The sequence below is a fragment of the Narcine bancroftii genome, chromosome 4 (genome assembly GCF_036971445.1).
Source record: "Narcine bancroftii isolate sNarBan1 chromosome 4, sNarBan1.hap1, whole genome shotgun sequence".
NCBI classification, from domain to species: Eukaryota; Metazoa; Chordata; class Chondrichthyes; order Torpediniformes; family Narcinidae; genus Narcine; species Narcine bancroftii.
Window position 1 is genome coordinate 245,030,034 of NC_091472.1, and position 20,095 is coordinate 245,050,128.

Sequence of the window (20,095 nt, forward strand, 5' to 3'; positions counted from 1 at the left end):
AATGGCCGGAATCGGCTCTACCACGCTGTAAATAAAATTTAATTAAAAAAAAACACTGGGGAACTCTGCGGGTTAGGGATCATCCATGGAAGGGAACAGTTTCTAATGAAGGGTTTCAGCCTGAAACATTAACTACCATTTGCTTGTGTCGATGCTGTTTGATCTGCTGAGTTTCTCCAGTATTTAGCTCCAATTTTCCAGCGTCAGCATCTCTTTTTTTTTGCTAATAATTATCTTGCCTGTTCATCCAAGAGCTCACTTTTTACATTCATTCGAAAGGAGAGGAAATGTATTTCTCAACATGAAGGGGACCAATGATCATGGGGTCTCGTACTGAAAAGTGGAACTCAGTCAGAAAATCAACTCTGATCTGAATGAATGGGCTAAATGGCAAACTTTCCTATTTCTTACATCTCATGATTATGCAAATAAACTGAACAATGCATATCACTCTTTAAAGCCCCCCCCCTTTTTTTTTACTTTGCTGATATTTTTTTCTGTGAAAATGTGCTTAATCCTCTTAGTATTTTTGGATTGCCATTCCTCCAAAGTGCTTACTCAATGGAGCAATTCAACTTCTCCCTACATATTTTATTACTTTCTCTTCCACCTTTATCTCTTTTCAAGGGATTCATTCCCTGCCCAATTGTTAATGAATATTTTCCTTGCAAGGTTCTTTTTCGTATGAGTGGCTTTTGCTGCATTTGTTTTTATATTTGTAACTTAACCTTCTATTTTCAGATAGTTCCAGGCATAGCCAGCCTGAGTTCCTTGAGCTTGTGTAGAAAATTGTCATCAATGGATGTACATTGTGAACGTGGCCACAAACACTTTGTTCATCATCAAGCCTACCTTCAGCACCAACAGTTACTGCATAATTTTGTCTTTACTGTTAAATTTGGGACTTTATTGATGCAACATCAATGTTTAATTCTCTGTATGACTAATGATGTTTTTATTTTTCATATTAGTACGCTACTGAAATATACAGCAAGACTTCAGCTCTTCTTGTCCATTGCCATGGCAGCCTTCGGACTAATGCACTTGTACAGGGTTCCTTACTTTGTTACATTGTCATTGGCTTTATATGCACTTTGTTGTCTGATATAAATGACTGCAACGCAATGAATTGCCACTTTGATCCATTGTACGCACAATGATCCACAAAATGAACATTTTGGATTTTTTTAAATTGTAAAGGTGTTTGGTCATTTGCCTTTTGCTGAATCATGTGACTTGTTTAAAGTTTCCTGAATTGGAAAATCAGGTTTGGTAATATTCTAGTGCTTTTACACAATAAATGATAATGCAGAGTATTGTATCTTGAAGCCCTCGAAGGATATTGCTCTGTTAGTGAGCGCTCTCAGCACATTGCTGAATGCCTGTGTATGGCAATCGCTGTTTTTAAAATGATAATTTCAGGCCTTTTATACATTGCATCTTTAATTGTATTCGTTCATTCCCAAAGAAATTTGTACTGGTATGGTTGCCTATATATTTAAAAAAAACAAGAGAACATTTTTTTTTAAAGTTACAAGATGTTTGGATTCTGCCTCCAACATGCCTGAGTAAAGAGTGTTTAAGATGGAAAGGTCTGCAATAAAGTTGAAGTTAGGAGTGATTAAATGACAAGATAGTGAACAAGAAAGGGACAAGTGGAGAAGGGCACACGGAAGTTGTGAATAAAAAGACCAAGATCATTGTTAACTGGGGAAAAGGGGTAATGATTATGATCCAAAATTGACATCATTCACTTTGTGTCTAGAAGATGAGATGCTCCTCCTTAAGCTTTTGTTGAACTTCATTTGAACAGTGCTGGAGGCCAAAGATGGATGAGAGTGAGGCGATGAATCTCAAAATTAAGCATCTGGAAGGTTAGGGTCACACTTGTGATTGTACAAAGGTGTTCTGTTGAATGCAAGATTAATAGTGTGTCTCTTCAGTGTTGAAGGTGCACATGGTGAATAAAAAAATCCAATTGTTATAAAAAAAAGTACAATTAAATTGCTATTTCACTAAGAAGGATTTGGTGCTCTGGACAGTAGGAAGGGGGAAAATAAAATGTTACATGGCAAGGTGCCCTGTGCAAGAAAAGAAAAAGCAATGTATTATAAAGGAAACTTGAGGAAGAACAGCTGATCTCTTCAATTAGACACTTACCACATTCCAAACTCACCATTGAGTTCACTAATCTTGGATCGTCACCACAACACTTTTTTGATCCACAGCAGCTGGTAGGTGATCTTGCTGGCATTATTTACAGCTTCTCTGCAGAAATATGCCTTAAGATTCAAATTATGCCATTTACAATTTTCTCCTTTTTCAGGTGCTTTGATTTATTCTGGGACTTTTGATAGGGCAGCTCAGGGCACTCTTGTGATTTTTGAAATCAATTGCAAATGAGTGTTTTAATTCTCGATATGATAATCCATTGTTCTGAGAGTAGCCAGCATTGGTCTCTCCAAAGGAAACATGGCCTCCACAAAACACAGCTGGATCAGGATATGTGAAAACCAAATTCCTTGGTTGCATTTAATTGTCCTCCACATCCCAAGGTTCAAGCATCAGTTCCCTCACACTTTGATCAGATTCATCCGATTCCTCTTCAGTCTTTATGAGCCATCTGGTTCTATGAGAGACCTGATAGAAGCTTTAATCTTCACCCATCTGTTGGCTGACTCTCTTTTTAAAAAAACTAAAGATCTCCTCAAAGAAACAAAAGGGGAAAACAAAGAAAACCCAATACAAACAAAAATACTAAATAGTATTACCTCCCTCAATTATGCGGGAGTGACAAATGCCACAAAGTGGCCGACGACTTTGGAAGGATCAGTTGAACCACCTCCCCCCTCAAACAGAACAAAAACCATTCCAATATCAATCGACTGTTGAGATTCCATCTCTCACTTACCGTTCTTCCCTTTCTGAATTACAACAAGCCATTGAGAAAATCTGTCTGAATTTTGACCCTGCTTATTGTCAGGTAAAGAATTAGCTTCAGCATCATTAGAGAAAAAGTGAGATTAATAATCTCCATAAAAAACTTTTAGATCAGCAAGATAACAAAAGGCAAATTTATAACCCTTTTTCCACAAAACAGCTTGAGCTGAATTAAATTCTTTACAATGTTTAATCTCAGCTTGACTCAAATCAGCATTAAAAAAAACAGGCAATGGTCCCTGATTATTCCTCGCATTTTGTACCGCATCTTGAAATCTATTCTCTGCCCTGGTAACGCAAGCAATTAATCAAAATAGAGCTTGGCCAGGAAGCGGCTTCCTTCATACTGCTGGATGGGCTCTATCCAACAATAATGTATCCAATAAATACATTATTCCCAAAACCTCGGGAATCCACTTTTGTAAAAACTGGACCAGGTTCAGACCTTCAAAATCTTCCGAAAGACCAACTATCTTGACATTATTCCTCTGACTTTGTTTTCCAAAGCGTCAATTTTCTGCAACAAATCATTTTTCTGAATTTCCCAGCCAGTAAATGGAATCTTCCATCTGTCCTATCCTTTCTTTGCACTGATTGGCATCAACCTTACAGTCAATAAAATCTCCTCAATCTTCCTAAATTTGTCCTGAACTTTATCCACTGCTTTCAAGCATTTTGCCACATCCATTTTAATAGAAGCTATGTCTCCCTTCACTTTAGCAAACTGTTCTTTCATCCTTGGATTATTTGTACAGCAAAATTTTCCAGTTGATTAGATAAATCGGCAGTTGAAGGTAAATATGAATGGTGAGCATCAGACTTTAATTTAGAAGTCTGCCTCACTATAGGCCTACCCTGAAACTGTTTCTTCTTCCATCTGCTGCTGTTCCTCCTCCTCATCCATTCCAGCGATGTTCTCTTCTTCCTCCATCTATACGAAGGTCGCCTCGACCCGATTGCGGGTCTGGATGCCCTCGCTGGACCGAGGGAGATCGGGTCTCCCCGGAGCCTGGGCCGTTTCGGAAGTTACGCGCATGTGCAAAGTTTCACGCATGCGCAGTTGGTCCTCTTGCTCTGGAGTAAGTTGGCGCTGGTGTTGTATGCACCTTACCGCTGGACTGGCACCGCGATTGGGATTGAAAAGAAATTGAATCCGAAGGCTCTGCGAGGTAGGCCGAGATTCCTCCATAGCAATTAACTGTTTAGTGGCTGTTTTCTTTACTGTTTGAGTTTTATTTTTCTCATCGTTGCTTGTAGAATGCTTCAACAATACAATCAACAGTTTTTGAAAGAAATTTAAAATTTTTATACGGGTTTTTAAAAGTTCTGCCGGGGGAGGTGTTTTCCCACGTCTTCTCCCTACGCTATCACGCCACGCCCCTGCTGACTCTCATTCCTGACCTTTTCCTTAATCTCTCAGGCTCCCACCCTATCCCAGACACTAACTACATCTCAGACCAAATTCATTCTGTCTCACCACTAACACTACCAGAGGAGAAGCCCAAACATGCTTCTATCCTCAACAACATTCACTTTCACCACTGGGGTTTGCAGCAGGGGACCCACCACCAAAATGATCTTCAGTGATCCATGACCATGCTGGTGCATCCAGTAGGATGTACTAATATTTTTTTCCCCATGTGTTCATCATGGTTCCATTTTTTTTTTAATTATTGGTTTGAATCATTCGTGCTTTGCACCTTAGCACAGATGTGTTCATTTATATTTCTTTCCTAATTCAGTGTTTTCATCAAGCCTGCAACAACTCAAAATGTTTTGAATTCTGAGAACTGAAATGCTAGGTTCTTGACAGAAGCTGCTGCATCCCAGAGTATTTCGTATTTTGGCATGTAACAGAATCTTGACTGTTCAGTTATCAGAACATTCTACATCTTAAAATCCCCAAATTATTTTAGCGAAAGATGGTTAATCGCACACTTTTATCCAACATTTGCTGGTCTCTAATCACAGGGAATTCTGCAGATTATCTTTGCTGAAAGCAAAATGACATCAAGGATTTCCCACGTCTCAAATGGGAAGCAATAAAACAGTTCCATTCCAACATCTGAAGATTTTCCTGTTTAACAGGATGCCAAAAAAAAACTTCCCTGTAATTCTTTCTGCTCTTTTATTATATTTATTGAACATTTTACTGCATCCATTAAAATAACAAACCAAGGCATTTTCAGAGAACTGTTTTTAATTTTTTATGCACTGCTGTGCAGTTAATACAGTTTCAGGCCCAAGTTATGATTCAATAATAATGGTAGATTTACTTTTGTATCCAACAAAAGAAAACTTTTTGTGATGTATAGTCCATTTATACCTTAGGGCACCATGGTTAGCAAAGTGGTCAGCACATTACTGTTACAATTCCAGTGACTGGGGTTTGAATCCAACGCTGTCTGTAAGGAGTTTGCACGTTCTCCCTATGCCTGTATGGGTTTCCTCCAGGTACTTCAATTTCCTCCCACCATTCAAAAATGTACTGGGGGCTGTAGGTCAACTGGGTATATTTGGGCAACATGGGCTCGTGAGCCGAAATGGCCTATTACCATGCTGTATGTCTCAATTATTTTAAAAAATCCCTGCACAAATGACAGTAAACTGCTTCCAGCTCAGATGTTGGGAAGCAAACACGTGGTTTTGAGGATAAATACTGTATTTGCTAACGTATTCTCCCAGACAATCAAATTGTCCATCATTCCAAAAGTGTACAAACACAGTTTTGAATTTATCAAAATAATTTAGATAGTATTCAAATCCACAAAGCTTTCTTTGAAACTTTTGCCAAGAATTTTGATGCATTTGTTGAGATTTGCTTTCACTTCCAATGGGGAGGATTGGCAGTATTGCTCTTGTAGGATCCACCATCTGAATAAGCAAGTCCTCAACATATACGTGAGCGGCACTAACAGATACCACGACTCCTGCATTGTTTTTTTTAAAATTATATATCTTACTTTCAATTGATATTTAATGTTAGCATGTGGATAATAATAGAGGTATTGAATATTATTCTTTGTATGTCTATTAAAAGAGTAAATGTATAATTTATAACATTAATGCTCTGCAACCAAATGGTGTAATTGTAAATATAATGGTATGGCAGTACAATGCTAATCCAGACATGGAGTTTGAATCCCATTACTGCACTCAGTAAATTTCAATTTAAGTGATTAAACAAATCTGAAAGGAAAAACTACTGTGGGTAAATGTCATGAAAAATTAATACCATTCAAAGTTTTTTTAAAAATAAATGAACAGCCTGTCTTAACTGTTACTTTTAACTGCCCTCTCAACAGACTCAGTGAGCCACATATGTCAGGGGCAATAAGGGAGTAAATGCACCATTTGAATCCCATGAATAAGCAAAGGTGAAATTATCAGTGTATTCTTATCGCACATTTGTAATTCCTTGAATCCTACATTAGATTCATGAGAATTCTAAAGGGGAATGTGATTGAACTTGTGGTTTCTTCATTGAATAAAATGGTGCTCAGTTTTCTGGGCTGATTCAGATGGAACTAATTTTCCTGAGAATCTCAGGTTTGTACACAAATCTAGTGCACCAAACGATTCTCTGTACCTTTTAACTAATTTTAATTTTGTTAATTGCTTGGGTGTTATTCATTTTACCAAGGATTGTTGTTACATTACTGGCACAAGCACACTTCATGTTTCATGTGCAATTCTATGTTTAGATGGAAGGCAAAGTCCTTGTCGCATGATTTTTCAGCATTGAGCACTCCTATCTAACCAATAGGAGGCCTGTTATCCTAACTTGTAGCTACCACATGCACCAAAGTATCTGTAAACAAAGTAAATGAACCTCTTCAGGTTTTAAAATCCATGCCGTTACTGATGTGACTTGTTTCGCTACAAAATCTATATTGGTTCTCTGTGATCTAACAATGTTGAAGAATATTTGTGAAATTCGTGTGATGGAAACAATTTTGTAAACTATGCTCTTTTTGAAGCAATTGTATTAGTAATATTTGCCAGGTTTATACAATGGAATGATGTGCAGTTTCTAATTGTAAAATTATTTGTGTGCAGATAATCTTCAGTTGTGATAGTAAAACATAATCAAAAAGGCAGTCATTTGATTTTTAAGAGGTAACTCTAATTAAACCATGTTAAATTATGTGGTACATTTAACAGTGTTTGATTTTCTACCTACAAATTAAAGTTTGATTTGTTTCTCAATGCTCAGCGCTGATAATATCATCTTCAAATCTTCTCTGTTTATTTGCATTTTGCTCCATTGTATTGGTGGAGTGATGTGTGATTTTTATTGATAGTATTACCATCTTCCATTTCATTGGTGTACATTTCCTACTTTCAAAATTCTGCTAGTACACAAATAAACTTCAGTCCATTTTAACTTTTGGACTATGAGAACTTTTCAAAAATGAAATCTCTGCTGCTGGTGTTATTCTCTGCAAACTGAATCCCCTTTTACACAGTGCTTGAAAGCTAGGTTTTATCCACCTTTCAAGCTCTGTGTGGAGAAAAAGAAATTGGTGGATGGGGGGGGGGGGGTGGGTCAAAACTTAACCCATCTTTGATCTGCCAAGGTAAAAGGAAGACATAAAGTTGCTTTGGTAGACAATGTGAAGCGAAGGGTTTCTTTAAGTATATTAAGAGTGAATAGATAGTAAGGGACAAAATTGTTCCCCAAGAGCATGGGTGGCCAACTATATTTTTAAAACTCACATTCCACCTTAAGTATTCCCTATGCCATAAGTGCTCTCTGAATAGTAAGGGATTGCTTAAGGTGGAATGTGAGTGGAAAGAAAAAGTTTGAAAACCACTGTTTTAATCGTATCTAATTGACTCATTATGTGCACAGTTTCAGAGCTCCGAAGGAAATGGGCCAATGACAATTTTTCTCAAGCAAAATATTTCCGTAACAATTGGGTCGGGAGCGGTGGTTCTCAACCTTCCCTTCCCACTCACATACCACCTTAAGCAATCCCTTACTAATCAGAGAGCACTTATGGCACAGAGAATACTTAGGTGGAATGTGAGTTTTTTAAAAAACATAGTTGCCCACCCCTGCCCTAGAGGATCAGAGTGGACATCTGAGTGTGGAACCTAGCATAATGGGGGAGATGTTAAAAGAGGTTTTTTTTTACATCAGTGTTTACTCAGGAAACTGGCATAGTACATAAGGAAGGAAAGGGAACAGACAGAAGGGTCATGGAACAGATGGAGATTAAGGAGGAAGAGTTGCTTGCTGCCTTAAATGAATAAAGATAGATAAATCACCTGGGCCGGGTATGATATTTGCTCTGACCTTGAGGGAGAATAGTGTAGAAATCGCAGGGGCCCTGGCTGATGTATTCAAAATGTCCTTAGCCGCAGGCGAAGTGTCAAAGGATTTGAGAGTAGTTCATTGTTGTTCCATTCTTTTAAAAAAAGCTCCAAATTGGAAGGAGTTCTTGAGTGATAGGATATATAGGTATTTGGACAACCATGGGCTGATTAAGGATAGACAGCATGGCTTTGTGCATGGTATGTCATGTTTAACAAATTGTAGAGTTATTCGGGGAGGTTACCAAGAAGATGGATGAAGGAAAGGCAGTGGATGTTGTCTACATGGACTTTAGTAAAGCCTTTGGCAAGGTCCCACATGGAGGGTTAGTTTAGAAAGTTATGATACAAGATATCCATGGGGAGGTTGTAAACTGGATTCATAATTGGCTGAGTGGGAGAAAACGGAGAATGATAGTGAATGGTTCTCTGACTGGAAGCCTGTGATGAGTGATGTGCTTCAGGGATCTGTGTTGGGATCATTGTTGTTTATTGTATATATCATTGATCTGGATAATAATGTGGTGAATTGGATCAGCAAGTTTGTTGATGATGCAAAGATGTGAGGCATTGTAGACAGCGAAGAAGATTTTCAAAGTTTGCAGAGGGATCTGGACAAACTGGGAGGACGGGACAAAATTGGCAGATGGAGTTTAATGAAGACAAGTGTGAGGTGATGCATTTCGGAAAGACAAACCAAGGTAGGACATACACAGTAAATGGTAGGTTACTGAGGAGTGCAGAAGAGCAGAGAGATCTGAGAATACAGATCATTGTTCCCTGAAGGTAATATTGCAGGTGGACAGGATTGTTTGTAAAGAAAGCTTTTGACGTCTTAGCCTTTATAAATCAAAGTATTGAGAATCGGAGTTGGAATGTGGTTGTTGAAGTTGTTTAAAACATTGGTGAGGCCAAATTTGGATTATTGTGTACAGTTCTGGTCACCAAACTATAGGAAGGCTATCAATAAGATTGAAAAAGTGCAGAGATTTACATGGATGTTCCTGGGTCTTCAGGAGTTGAGTTACAGGGAAAGATTAAACAAGTTAGGACTTTATTCCTTGGAGTGAAGAAGAATGAGGGGAGATTTGATAGAGGTTTACAAGATTATAAGAGGTTTTAAACAAAGTGGTTTTTTTCCACTTTGCTTGGGGGAGATAAATAAGAGAGGTCATAGTTTTAAGCTGAAAGGGGAAAGGTTTAGGGGGAAAATTCTTTCAGAGAGTGGTGGGAGAGTGGATTGAGCTGCCATCTGACATGGTGCATGCAGGCTCCATCTTGAGTTTTAAGAATAAATTGGATAGATACATGGATGAGAGAGGTCTGGAGGGTTATGGAATGGGAGCAGATCACTGGGACGAGCAAAATAATGGTTTGCACAGACTAGAGGGGCTGAAAGGCCTGTTTTCTGAGCTGTAGTGTTCTATGGTAGATACTTAGTGGTGGAGCGTATCAAAGCAGGAACTATCTAAAACGGTCGACCCATGTTGCTGGGTTAAAACCACAAGGGAAGATGACCTCGTGATGTTGGGTCCAGAAAAGGTTCATCGTCAGTAGCGAAGAGAGCAGGGGACACTAGTAGGTGCAGAGTGTGCAAATGTCAGCACCACCTGTGTGAATCAGATTCTGTGGGTCTGGACACAAGGGTTTATAAAGGTGCATGGGAAAATGTTACAGGAATAAAACACACAATTTATGAAAGAGTGGAAAAATGCTAAACAGTACACAATTACTGCTCTTATGTCTTATGATCTTATAAAAGTGTGGTAAAGGGGTGCTGATTTGTACATTTATAGACACTTAATATGCTGGCACACATTTGCAGATTGCTGCAGTTGCTGTAATGCAAAACCATTCTGTAACCTCAATCTTGGCAGCCATAATAATTGTGTTTTTTAGGTTTGAATGTCCATCTGTGAAAATTGCTATAATCCACAGAAATAGACAACCATTTATAAACTCTGCACATGTGTGTTTTATTCCCATAACATTTTCCCATGGTCCTTTATAAATTGCACATTTTTCAATGCTCTTCTATAATAATGTGTTAATAAAAGCTATGTGTTATTACAAACCCTTGTGTCCAGACTCAGCGAATCCCATTTTTTTCTCAATACAACACAACGTCACACTAGGTGCCGATGCTGCTGTGCTGCCTCTTTCGCTTCAGGAAACAGGTTTACTGTGTAAAAGGACTCACTGATCCAGCTTTTTTTCTGTTCTGTGTGAACAAGCAAGGTGGCTTCCAAAGACTGGTCACTGAGCTTCTCACCTTGTATCTTTCTCCATTCATGCTTTTCTATTTTGGCCCAGACAAAAATCCCAATCTCATGACCTTCACTCTCAAGGAGGGTGAGGTCAACCAGTCCATGGGAATGGTCTCACTGTTGGTTTCATTCCAACTTGCACATCTTCTAACTTGGAAAAGTATTACTCTTTTGCATTATGGGAGTATCTTCACCAGAAGGACTGCAATAGTTTAGGACAGGGATGGCCAACCTTTTAATTTTAATTTAGTCATACAGCACAATAACAGGCCATTTTTGCACACGAATCCATTCTGCCCAATGAACCTACATCCCCGGTACATAATCATGGGCCAAAATGGCATTTTACTGTGCTGTATGTCTAAACTAAAAGGTTGCCCACACCTGGTTTAGGAAGATGGTTCTCACTGCCTTCTGAAGTTATAAATGCTGGCCTTGCCATTGATGCCCATGCACAGAAAATTAAGTTGAAAAGAAATGCATACATCTAACAATATTTTACATTGTAACAGACTGAGATACAGTGAAAGGCTTTGTTTTGCATGTTATCCAAGCAAATCAACTCACACTTGAGTCAAGCAGGTAGTATAATAATAAAGGAAAAGTAGTGGTATGCTAAGTTAAAGAGTGAAGGTTATAAAGAAAAATGCAATTAAAAGTATTTTTTTGCAAGACCATCATTTACCAATGTATCTCTATTTAAGAGAATGATAACAGCATGAAAGAAACCATCCCTGACTCTAGAGGTTTATTTTTTTCAAACATAAATTTTCTGCCTGACGGAAGAAGAGAGAAGAGAGGGTGGCTGAGATGGGAGAGGTCATTTCATACACTGGGAGATTTTGATGGAGAAGATGAGGATGACTGAATGAATCAGCTGATTAATATCAAGAGCTGGTGGTTGTCTAATCAATTAACTGTTTAACCATTGCAATCAGAGAGGATTGTCTTTTGATGATGATTGAGAGGGACGAAAATTAGGTCAAAATCAAAGGGAGTATGATCTCCCTGGATGATGTCTGGCAAATGCTCATCCCAAGGCTACAGCCAGTTAACACTTGTTGGTTCATGTGTGTCCACCCCAAACATTGAGCAATGCATGCACCAGTTGGAAGTATAACATGAAAGTCTGCAGGCACTGCAGTTGAAGTAAAAACACAATGCTGAAGAAACTCAGCAGGTCAAGCAGTGTGCTTTATACCACAAAGATAAAGACACATGATCAATGTTTTGGGCCTGAACCTTCATCATCCCATACCCTGATGAAGGGCTCAAGCCTGAAACATTGGTAATGTATCTTTGCTATATAAAGTACACTGTTTGACCTGCTGAGTTTCTCCAGCATTGTGTATTTACATGCACCAGTTGGATCCTGCTAGCTGAACGTTCTGAATATACAACAAAGTTCAGGTAATATCTATAAAATAAGTTATTTTTAAACCCAGATATTTTTGGAGGAGCAGTATAGCAAAATGAAATGGTGGCAGGTGTCCAACCATTCTGTTCATTCCTGCTGGGAGAGTGAAAGTTTGACTTGAGAATGAGTCATGACACATCATGGGGCACTGCACTGAGGATCAATTCCAACAATAAAGGCCTACTCTGAGAGCTTGTATCTCTGAATTCAATCTTCAGATGTAATACAGATACCTCAGAATTAACCATTTAATGCCCAGAAACCTGCAGCGGTGCCTAATAGATGCTTCATTGTCTGACCTGTCTTGGGCCAAGTATTCCAAAGACCATGCAAACCTAAAACCCCAAGAATGGGCCACACAGCTTCTCAAGCCTAATGTACCATTTAATAACATCATAGCTTATGGGATTGTTAGCTTAATGAGCATTCTCATCTACCTTCTGTAATCTTTCATCCATGGTGAAATCCAATGTGTCTCTTAACTTGTGGTATGGAGAAATCCAGAGGTATGGAAGTTGTGGACAGTAGTTAATTTCACAGTCACCTGTCAAGCATGTCTATCTGATCTTTTTCTTAAATGTTCCAAAGATCTGCCAACTTCTATTGAGCAAGCCTGAGCCACCTTGAACACTGATGCCTTGACATTTAAGAAATCTGTGTCTTTGTATAAAGTCTATATGTGCATGGTAGAGTTTCCTTCTCGATTCCCTCTTCCTGTGAGAAACAGAATACTGTTTGCTGTCCAAGGCTTCTACAGTTATTCCCTCTGTATGACTGCATGAGCAACATTAATGAAGCCCAGCTGAAATATGCAAGTAATGCCCTAAAGTGTCCAAACTGACAGCAATAGAATGTTGGAACAAATTTTATCAAAGGTGTAGAAGTTTCACCAGGAAGGAAGCAACTCTTGTGAAGAAAGCATTTTAGACATGGGAGCAGCTGTGACTCTGTGGTATTTAAAGGCAGATTCTTATGTCAGCTCAGAACTATTTCATTTCTGCTGTGTTCTTGTGAGGCTTCCACAAAGTTTGAGGAACTTGTGTTCCCTGCACTAAATTCACAAACAGCACTTGGTGTGTGCATATTTGCCAAACCACTTCCTCTAAAATAATTGCCCATTAAAATATTGTACAAAATTCTGCCTTTATGTCCCTGCTTCCTACATGCATCCAACCCCCTTCCATTCACCGTGGTTAAACATTGCTATATTTTCAGCACCAACAAGCTGGGTTTAAACCTGCCGCTCTCTGTAATGAATTTGTATGTTCTCGCTGTAACCATGTGGTTTTCCTGTGGGTGCTCTGCTTTTCTTCCTCATCACAGAGTTTGAAGATTAATTGCTCACATGGGTGTATTTTGGCAGTGTGGGCTCATGGGACGTAAGGCCCTGTTACTGAGCTGCATCTCTAAATTTCCAAGTACAATTATTTGTTATTTCTCAATACCCAAATAATGCTCTTGGATGTTGCCCAAGGAAATAAACTAACAAGAAATATTGAATTTCTATGTTACATAAACTATACCGTGACATGGGTTATTAGGAAATTTGCTTGAAAAGCAGGATTTTTTTTTCAAGTATTGTATTCTATATCTTTCCACTAGAATGTTTTGAGTAAAAGATATTGTACTGAAAACTAGAGAATAAATTTAGATGTTCATTTACTTTTTGTTATCTGTGGTGTTGCTGCATTTTGAGATATATAGAACATAATAATTGAACAAAAATTAGATGAACTCAAGAGATTAAATTCATTTCCACTGAATAGAGTAAAATTATACTTTGTGAATGGCTCAGTGCCAGGATCTATCAACAACTGGCTTACTGGTGTATGGAAAGGTACTAAGAGGTCTCTCCAATAAATTATAATTGTTCCCTTGGAAATGCCATGAATGTATTGTTTGGAATATAAAAAAGCTCCTCTTGAAACAGGCAAAGGACATTAATGACCAAGTTGGGGAGAGAGTTGTTCATCTCACGCCAGCCAGTTACAACAAATAGAATATGTGAATTACAGTGGGAGAAAAGTTGAGAAATGATAGGGAATCCTGAGATTTTAGTGTTTTCATTTTGAGGTTTTCCACCCATAATTCCTGCTAATTAATTTGATGGCATATGCCCATTTGGACCAAGTGATATATTGTTATGTCAGAATAAAGGAAGTAAAACAAAGATCTGACATAATTTATTTTCAGCATAAAGTTATCTGTTTTAACTTGTTGGTTCAATGGTCAGATCAATCGTGGTCTTCTTGAATGGTGGTGTAGATTTTAGGGTTTATGACCTAGTCTTGGTCCTGCTTCTTGTTTTTTTTATGATTCATTTGAAATTTTAGCTTGTGTCATTGTCATTGAATTCTGTAGTATGTCATTGAGTCAGATTGGAGACATTGCACATTATCAGAATGGGGAAAGTAACAGTGATTTTAATTAAGTTGATTTCTTTGCAATTGCCCCATTTTTAATGATCTCTTTTTCGTTGCACATGTAATGAACATCGATAAGAATTTTGATACATTCTGAACACCATCCTCTTTAGCCTTCTCATCTGTGAGCTCATATATTCATGTCAGTTCAGCACAGAGTAAACATGTCTTTTTTTTAAAACCCACAAGCCTGAAAAATTTATCAAAGTCATTGAAATGAAGAGCACAGAAAAGCAATTCAGCTCATGGTGTGTATTGAAACTAATTTCAAGGTTAATGCTCAATATCTGAAGTTACTCCATATCCTTCTATTATCAATAGTTTAAACAAATAATGAATGGGCATTATCATTTGCTTTGTAATTCAAACATTCAGGATGTCTGAATCATTCCGAGTCTGCATCATTCTGCTTGTTCAAAAAAACAGTATTTATGTTTATGTCAATGCAGCTGAAACATTTGAAACTATCCTGCTCAGTGTTGTCACTTTGTAAATTGTCTATTCAAGGAGATCCAGAAATGCCCTGAATCAATGAAGTTTCCAAATTCCTGATGAACAAACAAATTCCAAAATATGATTCATACCTTGAGTTTTCTCATGAGTTGGATATCATAAAATACCCATGTTGCAAGGTTATGGACATTTGTAAGACATACCCAATTCTCCATATCTTTGTCAGCCATGCGTACTTTCTGTTTACGATTCCCTCTTAACTTACACAGATAACACTAAATCTGAAGGTTAATTAAAACTGTTGTTATTTATTTATAGACAATTCTTATTGAAGTTTTGGAAGGGAGACATTAATCAACCCATTGATAATGGATTACAGGCTTCAACAACACCCCTTGTCCTTTCTCTGGGCACCACAAACTGTTGTTCATTGTTATTTTATTCATTTTTTGAGATGGAAGCCCAACACTTGGTGCCCATCCCTTGCTGCCCTTGAGAAGCTGAGGGTGAGACAGCTTCTTGAACCTCTGTAGTCCTTTCAGTGAATGGACTGCTGCCATGCTGTTCAATTGGGAGTTACAAGATTTAAATCCAGCCACCACGAATAAATAAATATAGACTTTAATATATATACTATATATATAGTAGATATGTCAAAGTTGAGGTTTGCTACTTTTAATGTTCAAGGATTAAACAGTCTGATTAAGTGTAAGCGAGTTTTGGCGTATATTAAGAAAATGAAAATTGATATTGCTTTTTTACAAGAAACACATTTGAATATGAAGGAAAGCATGAAATTAAAGAGGGACTGGGTTGGGGATGTATATTCTTCATTTAATTCTAGAGTGAAGGTGTAGCAATTTTGATACATAAAAAATTATCTTTTGAATTACAATCAATGGAGGAAAAGGCAGGATGTATTCTTAAATTGAATTGTAAGATTTTTAGTGAATCTTGGATTTTACTTAATATTTATGCCCCAAATGCAGATGATGAAATATTTATTTCAGATGCATTTTTATGTGTCGGTCAGGCTAATGATAATATTTTAGTTGGTGGTGATTTTAATTGTGTTTTGGAATCTTTATTAGATAAATCTCCGAAGAAAGTTAAGAAATCCAAGATGGCAATTCAGGTCCAAGCGTTGATGAAAGATCTTAATTTAGTAGATATTTGGAGACGTCTTAATCCGACAGAGAAAGATTTCTCCTTTTATTCATCTAGACATGAATTGTTTTCAAGGATTGACTTCTTTTTAGTATCGGCACATTTACAAGGGAAAATACAACAAGCGGAATATAAAAGTAGGGTGATTTCAGATCACTCTTTATTATATTTTACATATGCAATTCTGAGAAAATTCAAATAGCTTATCGTTGGAGATTTAATACAGTGTTGTTAAAAATATGGAATTTATTGATTTTTTGAAAAAACAAATTAATTTTTTTAAAAGAAAATTCTAATTCTGTTCAAAGTAAGTTTGTATTATGGGATGGTATGAAAGCCTATTTGAGAGGACAAATAATTAGTTATACTTCTAAAATAAAAAAGAGTCGATTAAATATGAGTCTTGAGTTAGAGAAACAGATTGATGGTTAGAAAAGGAATTTCAGAAAGATGCTACAGAAGATCAGAAAATAGAATTATCTAGGTTGAAATTGGAATATAATACTTTGCAATCATCAATTTGAATGTGTGATTAATAGGACTAAACAACAGTATTACGGATGGGGAGAGAAAGCACATAAGGTATTGGCGTGGCAATTAAAGAAAGAACAGATTTCGAGGATTATTAATGCTGTTAGCCGGAATTCTCTTATTTATAAACCACATGAGATTAATGATGAATTTTATTCATTTTACAAAAAGTTATATACATCTGAAGGAAAACAAGAAACTGGATCGATTGATCTTTTTTTTTAATCACAGTTGAATTTACCGATATTAGAGGATGCAGATATACAGGACTCAGAAATTAAAACTGCTATGCTGGAAATGCCGAACGGTAAATCACTTGGTGATGATGGATTTTCAATTGAATTTTATTTTTTTATGATGATTTATCTACAGTGTTTGGGGATGTATTACGTCAAGTTGGAGAACATTGTGAATTACCTGAGTCTTGTTCTAGTGCTTTTATTACAGTAATTCCTAAAAGAGATAGAGATCCTTTGAAAGTATCTTCATATAGATACAATTTCATTGTTCAATGTAGATCATAAAATAATAGCTAAAATATTAGCAAATAGATTGGCTAAATTTTTACCAAAGTTGATTCATATTGATCAAACTGGTTTTATAAAGAATAGATATGCTTCAGATAACATTTTGCACATGATTAGTTTGATTAATAGATTTTGACAATCTTCAGATCACCCGATGGTGATATCCTTAGATGCAGAAAAAGCATTTGATAGAGTTGAATGGAATTTTTTGTTTAAAGTTTTGGAGAAATTGAAGTTTGGTCCTTCTTTTATTGGTTGGATTAGGGCTCTATATAGTAAACAGGTAGCTAGAGTATTGACAAATGGTTTGATTTTGGAATCCTTTAAGTTAACTCGATCAACTCATCAAGGTTGTCCTTTATCACCAGCTTTGTTTGCATTAGTGATTGAACCTTTAGCATAGCTGATAACACAAAATACACAGATACAAGGTATGAAAGTTTTAGATGAGGAATATAAAATTAATTTATTTGCTGATGATGTATTGGTGTATTTAATAAACCCAGCTCAGTCACTTTTGCATATGAAGGAATGTTTAATACAATATGTATGTCTTTCTGGATATAAAGTTAATTGGGGAAAAAGTGAAATATTACTAGTAAGTGAAGGAGATTATTCAGTTTATAAGAATATTATTAATTTGAAGTGGACTGATCAAATTAAATATCTGGGAATAATTTTGAATGTTAATTATCAATCTTTATATAAATTAAATTATGGTCCGTTAATGAAAAAAATTAAAACTGATTTGATTAAATGGAAATATTTACCTATTAATTTAATGGGTAGGATAAATACAATTAAGATGAATATCTTTCCGTGTATACAATATTTGTTTCAATCTATTCCATATTTATTTGAAGAAAATGGTTAAGAAGTTTTTATGAAGGGGTAAATTTTCGAGAGTAGCTTTGAATAAATTAACTTGGAAATATGAGTGAGGGGGACTACATTTACCACATTTTCAAAATTATTATGAAGCAGCCCAACTTAAATTTATTAGTTCATTGATGGATTTGGTACAGCCTCCTAGTTGGGCTAAAATTGAGATGGCAAGTATTTCTGAATTTGAAATACATCAATTTTTGTTTAGATGGAATATAAATTTGTTACAACAATATACAACAAAGTTATGGATAAAGAAAAAAAAATGACAGGCTCTCGGGGTAAATTATCGGCTTTGACCCCATTGTATAATAATCAACATTTCTTTTTCAATACATAACCAAAGTTTATTGCATTGGATATTTAAAGGTGTGAAAAATTTGGGCTATTGTTTTAAAGAGAGTAAGTTTTTATCTTTTAATCAGATGAGGGAAGGTTTTGGTATTGATAAAAACTCTTTATTTCTTTATTATCAAATTAGATCTTTGGTAAAATGTATGTTTGGTAGAAATATGATTTTACCTAAAATGACTAAATTTGAGACTTTTCTTATGAAGGTATCAGAGAAGGGTTATATTTCATCTATGTATCAAATATTACAGGATGGTATGGATAAAAAAGGGTTGGGATAGATCTAACATTAAATGGTAAGCGGATATTGGTTTTACTTTTTCTGAAGATGATTGGTTAGATATTTGTTATGATAGTGTAACTAGATTGATAAATGCACGTTATGCAATGATTAATTCCAATTTTTTTACATCAATTATATTTGACACCTGAAAAATTTTTAAAATATAGTTTTCTTGAATCAGATTTGTGTTTTAGATGTAGTGATACAGTTGGAACTTTTTTTCATGCTGTTTGGTTATGTATACATATACAATCTTTTTGGAAGAAAATTCAATTTTTTTATAATACCTATATAAGGTTAAAATAGTTTTAGATCCAACAGTATTTTTATTGGGTAGTTTGCAACCTCTGAAAGGTTTGGGATTAGATAAGTTTCAGCTTGCTTTTGTATATTTAGCTTTATCTGTAGCAAAAAAATGTATTGCTAGTATGTGGAAAAATACAAATATGATTGATATTAATAGATGGCATAATGAGATGAAATATTGTTTAATAATGGAAAAAATTATGTACGTTTCATGTGATAATTATAATTTTTTTATTAATAAGTAGTTGTTATACTCAGAATATTTACATTTCAATTTGTGTTGATTAGATTTTAATATGTATATTTAACTTTTTCTTTAATATTCTTTTTTTTTCTCTTTTTTATGGCTCTCCTTAGGAGAGTTGGCTGGGGGAGGGGTTCTTTTCTTTTTTTTCTATGTATAAAAAAAATTCATGTTTATGTTTAATTGCTGCATATATCATATATTGTTTGTTTTTTGAATGAATAAATAAAGTTAAAAAAAAACATTTAACCACAGTTACACACAACATTCACCACAAAGGTATAAGACGTATATCAGGGTTTTGTGGGTTTGTCACGACACAGCGGGTAGTGCTCATGCTGCTTTCTTCTCTTGACTTTTCCTGGTTGGGTTGGGATGGAACCGCCACCACCCCACCCCTCCCCCCTCACCGATTGAGGGATAGACAGGGAAGATAGGGCAACGAGGCACAAATGGTCCACACTCTAATCATGCTCCTATAGAATTTAAGTGTGGTTGCCAAAAATTTTTTTAAAGTGTTATACTTTTTTCTTAAATTATAAGTAATTTTTTCCAAGGGAACACAGCTTTGTATTTCTGTGTTCCAGCGAGTTATGCTCAGGCAGGAGTTGGACCTCCAAATAACTGCTGTCCACTTCCTGGCCACTGTCAAATTGGATTTGAAATTTGGACAGGTTCGTTGTAAGTCTTATGTCCATTATGTTTCCCAATAGGAACAACTATGGGTTCTGTGGGAATTCTTTACCTATAATTTTTTTAGGACTTGGCCTAGTTCCACCCAGTAGGATCTCACCTTGGTACATGTCCAGGTTGCATGCACAAAGGTTCCTGTCTCAATGCCACATCCAAAGTATTGGTTTGACAATTCTGGTTTAGATCTGTTCAGTTTTTGCGGTGTCAGGTACAGATGGTCTAGAAAGTTGTATTATACCAGCCTGTACCATGCATTAATGATTGCAGTCATGCTGATCTGACCAGCACC

The 20,095-nt window shown here is 36.3% G+C and overlaps 1 protein-coding gene and 1 long non-coding RNA gene across 3 annotated transcripts in view; one reads left to right on the forward strand and one right to left on the reverse strand.

Moving 5' to 3' along the window:
- The window catches only part of pgap1 (post-GPI attachment to proteins inositol deacylase 1), a 142,083-nt gene extending 134,770 nt beyond the window's left edge, over positions 1–7,313 (forward strand). For both annotated transcript variants that reach the window (XM_069934579.1, XM_069934578.1), the window contains exon 27: positions 972–7,313. In XM_069934579.1, coding sequence (XP_069790680.1) covers positions 972–1,110 — 139 coding nt within the window. In that variant the 3' untranslated portion in view covers positions 1,111–7,313. The remainder of the gene's footprint in view (positions 1–971) is intronic.
- LOC138761813 (uncharacterized) overlaps positions 1–20,095 on the reverse strand; it is a 36,723-nt gene that overhangs the window by 5,890 nt on the left and 10,738 nt on the right. The gene's annotated exons all lie outside the window — the stretch shown is intronic.